The 13,905-nt window shown below is 40.8% G+C and overlaps 1 protein-coding gene across 2 annotated transcripts; it reads right to left on the reverse strand.

Annotated features, from left to right (window-relative positions):
• Positions 1-4,255: 4,255 nt before the first annotated feature.
• On the reverse strand, positions 4,256-13,048 carry PARP2 (poly(ADP-ribose) polymerase 2). 2 transcript variants are annotated; one of them, XM_049613208.1, is made up of 16 exons: positions 12,920-13,048; positions 11,775-11,936; positions 11,413-11,483; positions 10,767-10,817; positions 10,462-10,558; positions 9,977-10,052; positions 9,243-9,345; positions 8,106-8,265; positions 7,708-7,846; positions 6,337-6,400; positions 6,124-6,258; positions 5,726-5,853; positions 5,472-5,571; positions 5,009-5,107; positions 4,644-4,768; positions 4,256-4,525 (listed from the first exon to the last, which is right to left on the reverse strand). In XM_049613208.1, the coding sequence occupies exons 1-16, from the start codon at positions 12,948-12,950 to the stop codon at positions 4,366-4,368; spliced, it is 1,701 nt and encodes a 566-aa protein (XP_049469165.1). In that variant the 5' UTR covers positions 12,951-13,048; the 3' UTR covers positions 4,256-4,365. The 2 variants fall into 2 exon arrangements, with proteins under 2 accessions (XP_049469165.1, XP_049469164.1); XM_049613207.1 differs by having other exon boundaries at positions 12,908-13,048.
• Between the last annotated feature and the right edge of the window lie 857 nt (positions 13,049-13,905).

The raw sequence follows: 13,905 nt of genomic DNA on the forward strand, positions 1-13,905 counted from the left end.
ATTAAAACAAATGAAAAGGTAGAATAATTATATCAATGGACTCACCAGGGACTGTGATCCTTCTAAGCTCTAGAACCTTATTTTCCTGTAATTCTATCTTATGGGAGAGGAAGTTCCCTGAGGCCCTTTCTAAGGGTTAGGGAAAGGTTAAAGATCTATGTCCCAAGAATTCCAGGACTTGTATATGAGAAGCCGAGATTTTGTCCTGGTTGGTAAGGTTCTCTTAAAGAAATACCACTGCACTCTGACCTAGAAATGAGTTTTGTGGATTTGGGGAGTTGAGGGGTACTGAGTTTTGTTCTCATTGCACCTTGATTCTAGGTTTTACATGGAGAAATCACCTGAGGGACTTTTTCCTTACCTCTACCAATGCCTCATGGTCTCCCTCAGCCAGAGGATAAAGACATAAGAAATGCCATCAGCTGATGTCTTAATCATAGGTCATGCTTCTGTCTTTTCTCATGTGCCTCATGCAAGGACTCTAAAAATACTTTCAAGACCACCTCCTCCATACACCTTGTGACTAGAAGTCCAAATGAAGGTTTTTTGAAATTTATGATTTATAATACTACCTAGAAACGCTAGAGATCCATGGCATGGCATCATCCTAAAAGTTGCTGATTTCAATCTTTGGCCTTTTCCTCCTCTGAAAGCATGGGCCAAGGACAGGAGGAAGCCCTAGATGTCTGTCTTCCATGCTTAAAAATTCTACAAAAGCACCCCACCGAAGGCTAGAGGAATGGAGATAAAGAAAATTAAAAGGCTAACTTGACCTTTGCTCAATAGACTCAGCCTTGTTGGCCAGGCCTCCTTGAAGGGGTTTTTCTATCTTTTTTATCTTGTAGACCTTGTATCTGGCAAGGTCAGAGTATACTTGCTATGAGTGACAATAAGAAGAGACTCTAGGTAAAAGTAAGTATGTGCCCAAGGGAGTTGAGGTTTTAGTTTAAACATCTTCTGAGTTCTTATCATTAAGAAGAAATTCAGTGTCTCCTAGTATCTGGATGAGTTCCACAATTATAGCTACTGGATTGTGGGATCATAGGACATCAGAGCAGTCTTCTCCTACCCATCCACAAAAATATATTTTTCATATACCAAATTTTTATACATGTTTCTACCTATCTATTCACAATCTGTTTTCAAATCGAGAGCAGAGCTACTTAAAGTTTAGTTTGTAAACTAGTGCCGGTCCACAAATCATTATTATTATTATTTTTTGTTTTATTTTTTATATTTGAGAGAGACAGACAGAGAATGAGTGGGGGAGGGGCAGAGACAGAATCCGAAGCAGGCTCCAGGCTCAGCCCAACGCAGGGCTCAAACTCACAAACCGTCAGATCATGACCTGAGCTGAAGTCTGGCACTTAACTGACTAAGCCACCCAGGTGCCCTGCCAGTCTACAAATTATTAGTGGTTCACAGTAAGTACAGAAATTGAGAGTAAGCATTTAGAAATTGTTATAGAAATTTGAACAGTAATCTTATATATCTGACAAATTTAATAATAAAAACTGAAGCTTGTACTTTGTATGCTTTTCACTTCATTTTCCTAGTTCCTCATTTTTATTAAATTTTATGAAAGTATTGTTCCATGACAGACCAGAAATTAAAACAAAGAAACAAACAATTGGTCCTTCATCACAGAAAGTTTGAGAAACACTATTTAAGAGAAACCCAGTACCCAAGTGGCTAAAAGCATGAACTTGGAAAAAGCCTGCCTGAGTTCAAATCTCCATGCCTCCCTTTCCCTGTCTATTAAACAGGAACAATAATGGGACCTACTTCTTGGGGATATTGTAAGAATTAGATGAGTCGTGGTGGGTGAAACATTTGATGTGCTAAGTGTTCAGTAAGTCTAGCTTGACTGTTCTTTACTGACCCAATAGTGCAAGTATTACCTTGTTACTCTTCCTCAAAAATGTCTTCATTACTGGTATTTATTTAATTGGTCAGATGAAATCTGGGCTAAATTCTTCAGTTTTCAAAAAACTTATATATGTGGAGCTGATATTCTTTCAAATACCTTATCTTTCCGTCCAGGAAAATGGATGTGTTTTCTGTCAGTTAGGATAGTGAGGTTATGCTATGGTAACAACTCCAGAATCTCAACAGCTTAAAATAACAAAGATTTATTTCTTCTCATGCCACAGCAAGGATTCATGAGCGATTCTGCTCTACTTTGCTCACGCTTAACATTTTCAGTGACTGCAAAGGCAGGAAAAATGAAATGTGGCAAAAACCAACCAAACAAAATCTGTGGGCTCTAAGTCTTCAGTCTAGAAATAAAACACATCACTTCCACTCATATTTTGTAAATGTGAGCAAAGCAAGTCACATAGCCCTACCCACTGTCAAAAGGGAGAGAGGTATCATCCTATCTCGTACTGGGGAGAACCAGGAACCAGATACACAGTTATACCCCTAAAGAACCTATTGGCATTGGTGTTTTTCCAGTAAAATGGCTCTTAATCCTTTTTTTTTAAAATCATTTAAGATTTCCAGAAGAGTATTCCTATATACTTTTCACCAAGCTTCTTCTAACACTAACAACTTCCATAGCCACATTTAGATTTCCCATTTTCTATAGTCCAGAATACATTGCATTTACTCATCCTGTCTCCTTAGTCTCCGCCAATTGTGAGTTTTTCAGTCTTTCTATAACCTTGACACTTTTGAAGAATACTGGTTCAGTGTTTTGTAGAATGTCTTTCAGTTTGGTTTTGTCTCATGTTTTTTCATGAGTGAACTAAGATTGTGGATTTAAGGGAAGAATAAAAGATATGATATGTCCTTCTTGTTATATCATATCTGAAGCACATGTTATCAACATGACTTCTTACTGGTGATGTTAATTTTGATCACTTAAAAAAATTTTTTTTTGAGGGGGCGCCTGGGTGGCTTAGTTGGTTAAGTGTCCAACTGGCTCAGGTCATGATCTTGCAGTTCATGAATTCGAGCCACACGTTGGGCTCTGTGCTGTCAGATCAGCCTGGAGCCTGCTTCAGATTCTGTGTCTCCCTCTCTCTCTGCCCCTCCCCCACTCATGGTCTGTCTCAACCTCTCTCTCAAAAATAAACATTAAAAAAAAATTTTTTTTTAAATTCCTTTCCAGTCTTTGCTGAATGTTTATCATGAAAGGGTGTTGGATTTTGCCAAATGCCTTTTCTGTATCTCATGAGATTGTCATGTGACTTTTGTCCTACCCTGATAGATTTGCATATGTTGAACCAACTTTGCATTTCTTTGATAAATCTCACTTCATCATGGTGTATCATCCTTTTTGTTACTGGTTTAGGCTCGGTAGCATTTTATTGCACATCTATACTCTTAAGGGAAGTTGATCTATAGTTTTCTTTCCTGGTGATAACTTTATCTGGTTTTGGTTTCATGTTACCTCATAGAATGAGTTGGGAAATACTCTCTTTTACTTTTTGGGGAAGTGTGTAGTCTAGTTTTAATAGCAGCACAGTATTTCAATGAGTGAATATATTTAACTAGGGATCTTTTTTGACATATAACAACGCTACACTGACATCATCTATACAAACATGCAGATCTGTGGTTTTTAGGTCAAAGGGTATGTACATTTTAAGTTTTGACTGGTAATCTGATCTCTAAAAAGTTACAGGCTACTGTTTTCATTTAAATAACCTTCACTTTTATCTAGTGAAGTATGGTTTTGTCTGTGTTTGTGTGTGTGTGTGTGTGTGTCTGTGTTGCATGTGTTTACAAATAATCAGGAAGTCTTTGGATCTGACCTGGACTTTGGTACTTCTTAAATGGAACAGGGTATGTCAAAATTCATTCTATTCTCTCCTTTCCTCCCTGAGATGTATTTAGGCTTAGTGACAAGTCCTCTAAGTGCTTCCAGATTTTTGGACATCTGCTGAATCCTAAGATAAGTGGTGGGAGACCTGGTCTGCTGTTGGTAAATGGGGGAAAAAGTCAAGTTAGAAGATTTGGATGGGAACAAGGGAACAATTCGGCCTCTGTTGTCTCTACCCTTCTTGTAAGAATACCCAACAAACTTCAGTTTGCATAAAAATTGAATTAAGTGGGGGAAAAACATCACTATCCATTAGCATCGTCAATGCACAGAAGCTATTCTTCTGTGAAGAAACAGGATCCTGAGTAATTTGTAGCTAGCTGTGGGATACATAGAGCAATGGGTACTTTCTGTCCTGAAAATGAAGAAGTACGAATGTGAGAAGAAATAGGTATTTGGAGAAGTTGAGCCCAAAGAAGCCAATGGTAGATTTGTGCTATTTTTATTACATAAAATATCAGAAAAGTCAAAAGTACAACACTACACATTTTCTTGTTTGAAGATCACATCTTATCCGGGTTATTTACTATTGACATTCACCACAGCTGCAGGAAATTAAACCGTACCTTTAGAAGGTATCGCATGCGGACCTGGTTGGGGCTATAGACAATGAATTCATTGTAATTGAGGGTATAACCCTCTGGATTCAGAATTCCTGTGTCACTTGCTGGTCCTAAGGGTACTGTACTCCCATTCCTGCCAAGTGGAAGAAAGTGTGTCAACATCGGCGTCAGTGTCAAAAGTTGGAACACAGAAAGTAGAGAGTCTTATCTGACCAAAAGGAGTCTTCTGGCCCTCTAGACTGAATACTTACAGAGTGATGAAGGAGGCAGGACTGGGAGCCATCTTGCCCAGTCCCTTGGTGCTATGTTTGCCCTGAAGTAATCTTTCTGCCTCAGGATTGGCCTCTAGTAGCTCATTACACTGACCTAGAGCTACCTGCAAAGCAAAAGATCTTTTAACACCCACATCCTACTGAGAAGTGGATGGCTCTAAGGCCAAACAGAAAATCCCATCAGTACTTTCTTCCCCTACTCCTGCAGAGGAACAGAATGAAAATTGCCCTTGGTCCCCTCTCAGGTTCTCCCAGGTATACCTCCTGGTTCCAGAGTCAAACTGTTCTCTTTGGAAAAATAGGAACTCATAACAAACTAGAGATCATAAATATGTTCATCTCACCTCTGATAAAAGCAGCAGTCCAGTATCCTTCACACGAGAAGCAAAGCAGTAATTGGCACTCTTAGAAGACATGTCGGCAAAGTAGATTCCTTTCCCAAACTGAAATATATCAACAGCCATGAAGGTCAGCTGCTTAACCCACTGTGTTAGAAAGGAGGCCTATACCAGTGACCCTATGTTGCCATTATCTTAAACACTATATAGACCCTTCTCCGTTTCTCCTTGCAGTTCTGTTCCAGAGAAGGCAGATGTATTGGTGAGTCTCTCTTTCTGAGGGGGTAGATGGGATATCTTTAGGAATTTAAAGGAAGAGGGAAAAGGTAAGAAATGTTAGGGTTTTTAGTGAGCTGTTTTAATTCTTGGGAAGAATCCTAATCTAGAAATACAAGAGAAAAAAAAGGACTGCGAAAATTATTGTTATCCTTTACCCTGAGCTTCCTTCCAGGATTCAATTTCTACTCACCATGTAACCTGTGATGGGAGCCTCAGGTGGGGCAATTCGAAGCCCATGGCTCAGGATTCCCACCCAGTTAGTAAGTCTGGAACCATGCCACAACAGCATCCTAGGGAAAAGCCATTATTATTATTGCCCTCTATTGCTCTCCAGCAGGGATAGGCCATAAGCACAAAAAAGCCATTTTCTGCCATTTTCCAGAAGTCCCATAACCACACTTCAGGCAAGGGAATGTTTTCCCAAACCCAAAGCTAAACTCAGACCTGTTATGAAGGTCCTCTCTGAAGGCTTCTTTTTCACCCTCCTTCTCTACTTCAAAAACATCCAGCAAGGTCATGGTATAGTCCCTGTGTGTGGGAGCATGAGTAGACTGTAGGTACTGGGAAATCACCTGTGAAAAAAAATGAAAGAAATGGCTGATACGGACTGTACAAGAGACCAGACTGAGCTGAAGAACCTTGGGGCTTCTGGCAAAAACTGGCAGACTTCCTGCTCCCTAATGGTCTCACAAGGCAGTGAGAGAGCTGTACTTTCCCCAGTTCCTGGTACACAAAAACTCTGCTCTATGTAAAAGTTTGCTCTTAACCAGAAGCACTCAGAGAACAGTGGGGTTAGGGGGATGGGTCTTAAAGGCAGGAAAATACATGATCATCTTTCTTACTTTGAACTCATAACTTTCATGGTCTAGAGGGTGCAAGGCACAATGTAGTTTCCTATAGTGCTGGTCCAATGGGTGTTCTGGGCTTTGCAGCTCCATCTTCACAAGCTTAATGGCAATTTCAATGTCTCCCAAAGCCTGGCAAGATGAGACGCAGGATCAATGTGTAGGAACTTGGGAACAGAGTTAATGCTTCCCAATCTACACATGTCTCACCTCTAGTAGTTGTACTTTGTCTGACAGCTCTTTTTCTGTCCGGATTAATGGAGGGGTACGGAGTCTAAGAACAGAGAGATAATTCATAATCAGTTCTCTGATGTGTGACCGAAGGCACGTGACTGAAAGTAACAGACTAAAGATAGGTCCTTTAGAAAATAAGTATAAAAAACTGGGGTTTTCCACGCGAGGGAGAATCTGTATATATATAAAGAGAGGTTCCAAATATATAAATATATGAAGAGAGGTTATGTACATAACCTTGATATCTGTATACACTACAAAGTGATCCCAAGTCCAGTTACCATCCCTCACCATACTGTTGACCTCCTTCACCCATTTCGCCCACCCCCAACCACCTTCCTCTGTCTGGTTCTCTGTATCTGTGAATTAGTTTTTGTTTTGTTTTTTTTAGATTCCACATAAGTGAAATCATATGGTATTTGTCTTTCTCTGTAGACTTATTTTGCTTAGCATAACAGTCTCAAGATCCATCCATTCATGTTGTGGCAAATGGCAAGATTTCATTGTTTTTTATGGCTGAGTAGTATTCCATTGTATAAATATACCACATTGTTATCCATTCATCTGTCAATAGATACTTAGGTTGTTTCCATATCTTGGCTATTGTAAATAATGCTGCAATGAACACAGGGATGCACATATCTTTTCAAATTGATGTTTTCATACTCTTCAGATAAATATCCAGAGGTGGAATAGCTGGTCCATATAGTAGTTCTATTTTTAGTATTTTGAGGAATCTCCATACTGTTTTCCATAGTGGCTGTGCTAATTTACAATTCTACCAACAGTGTATGAGAGTTCCCTTTTCTCCACATCTTTTCCAACACTTGTTATTTCCCGTATTTTTTTAAATAATAGATGAATCTTTATATCAATATCCATAAAGAATAATTTGGATATAGTCCTGTCTAGAAGCAGAAGTAGACCTGTTGACCACTTAGGGTTATTTTTAGGTCACAGAGCTCTATAAAGCAATAAAAGGAATAAAAACAGAATCAACACCAGAATATGGCAACAACAAAGATAAAATGTATTATACCTACAATCATTTGAATTAGGGAGTTATATGTCTGAAGGTATTTTACTTGTTGGTTAGATAGCTAGACCCATATTCTCTTGGGTAACTTCCATTTGGTCAGAAAATATGGTTGTAATCAGGTCAGGAGTTTGCATTCCAAACTTGTAAGCCGACTAAATAGGCTATCTCTAAATTATTTTGGCTCTGTGTTTATCCAAGATGATCATTTCATTAGAAATGAAAGATTAAAAAAATTATAGTTGCTGCTGAGTGATATAGGGTATATGGTTAGGTAGAAGACCAAAGAGAAGTAACAGCACAGGCTTTACCCAAAGTCATGTGGGATCCTTGTGTAGAATTCATTGCATGCTTCCAGGAGAGCTCGTCCATGCTGGCCAGCCCGAATACAATCCTCAATCTTCTTAAGAGACTGGTAGCCTGCCTTGATTTGTGCCGCTGTCAGCTTCCCTGTAGGCCCAGCCAAAGAGCATCAGATCCCACACGTGGAGTCTTACCCTGTAAACTGTATTCACATGCCTACCCAACAAAGACTCTCATCGCTCAACTTTCAAAACAGCTTCTCTCCCCTCATACTACCTCTTACCCCAGATCTCCTGTTCTTCATTCATACTATCAGCAAGCTTTAAATCATGAAGGTGACTAAATATTCCATGAAAGGAACTAGGAAATATAGAGAGGGAATGTAGGATAGAATCTGAAGTCCTACCGAGAGGGGCTTTCTTGGTATCATATTTCATTTCTACCATCATCTCTTCCATGGCCTGGACATTACAGATCAACTCTATCAGCTCCTGTACACGGAGATCTAGCTGCGATTCTGGTTTCAAGGGGGATTTAAGAGATTCCTTTTTTGTTTTCTCTTCATTCTACAGCCAAAAAAAAAGAAAAGAAAAATATGAAAGTATCTATTTTGAGGTCCCTACAAGGGATGGCTCTACAATATTCCTGGCAGGTGAACATCAATCAGCCTTTGCTAGACCACAGGTTCATTCCATTATTAATGTAGTTAGAGTACTCAGTGTGACTCCTACATCTGCCTCCCATAGTTAAACACTCAGAATAAGTCTAAAAGGCTCTCCTAATATGCTGGTAAGTATGTAAAGACAGCTACTATGTCTCAGATCTTCTCATCTTAAAATGACTAAGACTTTTACATTTTTCAGATACTGTATGTAACGGTTTTCAGCATCCTGGTTGCAACTCAATTTGTCAAAATTATTATTTTCTTTATTGGTATGGTATATACTGGTAGTATATAACCAAAAGTGAAGACAACTTTATTTTAAAAAAAAATTTTTTTTTTAATGTTTATTTATTTTTGAGACAGAGAGAGACAGAGCATGAGTGGGGGAGGGTCAGAGAGAGGGAGACACAGAATCTGAAACAGGCTCCAGGCTCCGAGCTGTCAGCACAGAGCCTGACGCGGGGCTCGAACTCACGGACCGCGAGATCATGACCTGAGCCGAAGTCGGCCGCTTAACCGACTGAGCCACCCAGGCGCCCCAAAAGTGAAGACAACTTTAAATGCAGTTTCATCACTGTGACTATATATTACTCCTCTCTGGATCCATACATTAAACTTCAGGACCTAAGATTTTATAAGAACCATACTAGACAGTAGAGACTAGACAGCATTTTCTATCTTCATTCTATAGTCCCTTTACGATTACAAAGATCTGTGAAAGTTATCCCTGAGGTAACTGTTATCTTCAGTTAGGTGGTGAACAGCAAGACTCAAGACACCCTGGTCTGTTCTAGTCTAGGACCTGATCTAAGCCATTCTGTTAGACTTCACCTTGGTTAAAAGGAAGCAGTTTTCTCCCCAAATGTGTAGTCGGTTTACCTGTGCATTGGTGGCATAGTCCATTTCTAGCATATCATATTTTCCAGGCACCTTCTTAAACTTCTTACGATCCTCCCAATTGTTTTTTGTTTTGTCAAGGAATCTGTAGAATCCATGATGGTGAGAATATCTTACAAATAAGGGTCTACTAGGAATGGGCTTATAATTGTTTCCTTAGAACATCTCCAAACTATGTCTCCCCCCAACCCCCAAACTTCTTAGAACTCTTTTATACCCAAGTTCCCACAAATCTGGACTCTAAATTAGGATCCTGAATAGAAAGAAAAGCTCTGGAGACAAAGGGAACAAAAAAATGGGAAAAAAGGGTCCTTGAGCTTCTTAAAGGCCCCAAAATACCACATAAGCCATTGAGATTTTAGACAAAAGATCCCTATCTGCTCCCTGTCTCTGAAAGATTCTCAGAGACTCCAGAAAGCTCTGCATCCACATCATAGTGAAAGAATTTTTAAAACTCTAGCTGCAATATTCTCATCCTACCCACTTGGGTTTCCCAAGTTTCCTTAATTGTTGGTCATGTGCTAATTATATTAGATTCTTCTATTTTTAGTCAATTTCAACATTAGGTGATATAATCACTAACTAAAGAGGCAGTTTGGTGTTTCAGTCACAGAATGTCACAGTGGAAATACATTAACAGTGAGGCCAAATCACACTTCCTATAAAATTCTTAAAGAAGACACATCCAAGAAGAATAGTATTTTTTTGGTACTCACTTCTTCTGAAAGATTTCCTTGGCTTTGTTGAGGTCCCCTGAACAAGCCACCAAGCTGTGCTGCCCCATTTTCCCCACTGCAAAGTAAGTGCCACACATAAGATGGTTTCCTGCCAATCCAAGAAGAGTTGTCTCTCGAAACAAGCCAGCTCTCTAAGGTCTCCCTGCTTATCATGTGACAAATGGGCAGGAAGGGGAGAAGGAAAGGTGAATGGATCCAGGAAGCTGATTCTGTTGATACTAGTTACCTGCTAACTGCCACAGTCCCTGAGCAGCATTAGCAGACCAACTGCAGGACACTCCCAGCCTCAATAGGCTGCCCTAGGTTTTTCCAATGAGGATGCTTGCTATTCCATTTGCAAGCCCCTCCCAGGTTACAGAGCCTCCATTCTACCAATTGAAACCCAGGGGATCGTTTGGTTACTCACTAAGCCGCTTCAGGGTTTCTGAATGACCAATCAGAAGATCCATAATAAAAGTCATTACCCCGGCCCCATCTCATCCAAACACTGAAGTGCCTCTGGGCATCATCTTCTAAGAGCTGAATCAAATAGTACTTGTTGTTGTTGAACTGAAGATTAGTCTATGATGAGAGAAATATGAACATAAGAGAGAGGTTTACAAATGGAAGCCAATAAACCGATGACTCTTCCTTGGTCACAGGTACCAGTTATTGCTATAAGGAAAAGGCTAATATAATGGACTTCAGAATGAAAGATCTGGGCATTGGGACACTGTCATCAGTAATTATCAAGAAGAATTGCCATAAATAGAATGGTTCCTCCCTTTACCTGATTTAGCATGACATCATAGACATCCTTCCCTTCACAGTACACATGGGCCTAGAGAGAGAAGGAAAAAATTGACATCAGTATAGTCTCAGCCCTAATGAGATCCTAAGTGACACTAAATTTTCTTCTGCCTCAAGGTGTCATTCTCCAGCACTGCCAACAGCCATCTTCCAAGGAAAGAAATGCCAAAGTATGTTCTTCTCCCCATAACCTGTTATTCCTATAATGAAAACACGCTGCTTTTTTTGTAATTACAGAAAAACAAATGATTCTGACAGTTAAAACCTCCAGAGGAAGCCTTTTTTCTATATTCTTCACATCCTTTTCACATTTTTCAGTAACTCATGCCATACCAGGGCAGTTTCTCACTAGAACAGAGATGGTTCTTCCTTGATAATGGTATAATTTTCTAACTGAGAAAGAGAATGAGGTGTGGGAAGCTGATGACAACCCCAGAATTTAGAAATACCCTGATTATTATCCCCAAACTCCACCACTTCCATCTCTTAGCCTTAGAGAAAATTAATCACAAGCAGTATTTGGGAAAGGACTCCTAAAATGAATCCTAGCAGTGTTCTGGACAAGAATCCAAGTAACAAATGAAAAACTGCTTTCTGAGAAACCAATGCGCAGAGGAGTCTCTCACCTTCCCCACTTTGGCTGTGCACTCCGGGTCCACAGGAGCTTTTCCCTTTAACAGCAAAGTCTTCACAGACTCTGAGGAAAGACAGATACACACTACAGCTACTTATATGAGGATCGAAAATAGCTATCATGTCATAATTAACTTTGCCCTTCCCAAGCAACCCTGATCTGCCCAGTTCTCAAGCTGTTTAAACTACATGAAACTGAAGATTCCGAGAAAGTAGATGAGTACTACACCCAAAGGATAGAATATTAATTATATCTTTGAGAAAGGAAGAAGAGTTGAAAGAACAAGACATCCCTCACCCGCAGCCTCCCATAGACACTCTTGCTAGCCTCCCTGGCCTACCACTTGAAGCTGACCTTGCTTATCTTCTGTCCTGTCATTATTGGTCTTTCCTTCAGTCACAGGCTCCTTCTTTACCCCCTGCCTTTCGCATCTTCGAGTTTTCTTTGCAGGAGGCCAGTCTTCTGTAGCTACGTTGCTATTATTAACTCTTCCAGCTTTGTTTAATGCTACAGAAGCTATGGGCACAAAGAATGGGCAAAGAACCAAAAGAAAGAATGAGTACCCAATGAACACGACCCTAGTTTGAAAAAACATCATCTTTTTAAAGAAATGGCTCAAGATGGTTTTGTAAATTTACAAAGAAATAATACCTGCAAACCACTATTCTTGATAATAGTGTAGAAATCACTTCCTAAACTGCTATTCTAGCCAAATAATAAACTAAACTAAACTTAAATTAAATTAAATTAAATTAAATTAAAATGGAGCCCCACGGGCTCTTGTGAGCTCATAGCCTAAGGCAAGAGTCTCATAGCCTGCTTATCTCTATTTATTCGTGCCCCCAAACTTTCTCAACACCTATCCTCAAACTAAGGTGGTATGAGATTATGGTTAGTAGAGTGCTCTGGAGTTTGTCTCTAGCTTAGAGCCTAGCCCTGTCTCTTCTGGCTGTGAAACCCTGTAGAAGTTATTTCATCTCTTTGTACTTTAGTTGCCCCCACTGTAAAATCCAGAGGATAACAAAAATAGTATATAATTTGTAGGATGGACTTACGCACTTAAAAACATAATACACAGAGAGTATGATGGCTCATCAGTTCTAAAACCTGAATTTTACTATCTCTGAAACTGGTATGCATCCTACAGTGGATGACATATAAGCAATGAATCACGTTTTAGTTGGAAGCATTTTTCCTTTCTTAGTGATACATAATGATGCACCTCACAATTTTTTTTAATTGGACATTAGGTGTTTAAAATAGTGCTGGCACTGTTAGTTATTAGATGTCTACAAGCAAGCCCTTCTCATAATTCTGTAATCCAAAAAGGTCTGAGAACCGAAATTTTAAAAGTTTTACACCTAAACTAGCTTGATAGCTAAGGGCGGGTCAAAGGGCGACGGAAGGGGAGGGGCTAGGGCAGAGGGCACCGTTCCCTTCAGACTCCCGGCCCCTCCAGCATTAGCCCCCTGCAATGTGCTCCGAACCTCGTGCCCTACCGCTGCGAGTCCCCCGCCGCCGGGCCGCCATGAAGCCAGAACTTGGACGTCATCAACCCTCTCCCAGGAATCGCCCGCCTAGTCACAAGGCGGGAATACAGCGCGCGTGCGTCCTGGAGAGAAGACGTCTACAAAGGACAGGGGCGGTACACCCCTCGATATTTGCATGTTGCTGTGTGTTGTGGGAAGTCACCATAACTGAGAAATGTCTTTAGGTATGGGAGTCTTATAAATGCTCGGCGGGGCCACCCTTTCCCATAGGGCGGAGGGAAGCTCATCGGTGGGGCTACGCGCTGAGTGCCTTAAGTCACTCTACCCCATGTCCCCTGGGAAGGTCTGAGACTAGGGCCAAAAGCGGCCCTAACAGGGTCCTCCCTGAGTTTCGGGGAGGTGAGTTCCCAGAGAACGGGGCTCCGCGCGAGGGCAGACTGGGCAGGAGATGCCACGGACCCCGCCCTCGAGGAGGGGCCTGGCGGATGCCTCCTTAGCCGGAGCTTGGAAAAGACTCACGGCCAGCGAAGTGAGTTCAATGGCTGAGGTGAGGTACCCCCCAACGGGGGGGGCCTCATAACCCAATTCAGACTACTCTCCCCCGTCCTCCTTTTGAAAAAAATAAAGCGGGACAAGGAGAAAGTTACAATTACAAATCCTAGAATAGAAAGCTCTAATAGTGGAAATGCTAGAATAGAAAGCTCTAATAGTGGAAGTTTGAGTAGTGAAAGCTTCAGAAAGTTGACTTTGGCTAGGGGAAGAAAGGGGGATACAAGGGTCAGGGGAGCTATGGGAATGCTAATGATCTAGGGAGACTTTGAAGACCGGAGAAACCTGGTCATTTGGCTTTTACAAAGGTACTTGGTGATGACATTAGGAGTTCTCAGATATTTGGGTGCCACCGCCCCACAGAGGGTGAGGGCAGTGCACCTAACAAGCATAACAGACTTCAGATCCCTGCCCCCCATCCCAGACGCTCTGAATGTGAGGGTCTT

The sequence above is a fragment of the Panthera uncia genome, assembly GCF_023721935.1.
Source record: "Panthera uncia isolate 11264 chromosome B3 unlocalized genomic scaffold, Puncia_PCG_1.0 HiC_scaffold_1, whole genome shotgun sequence".
NCBI classification, from domain to species: Eukaryota; Metazoa; Chordata; class Mammalia; order Carnivora; family Felidae; genus Panthera; species Panthera uncia.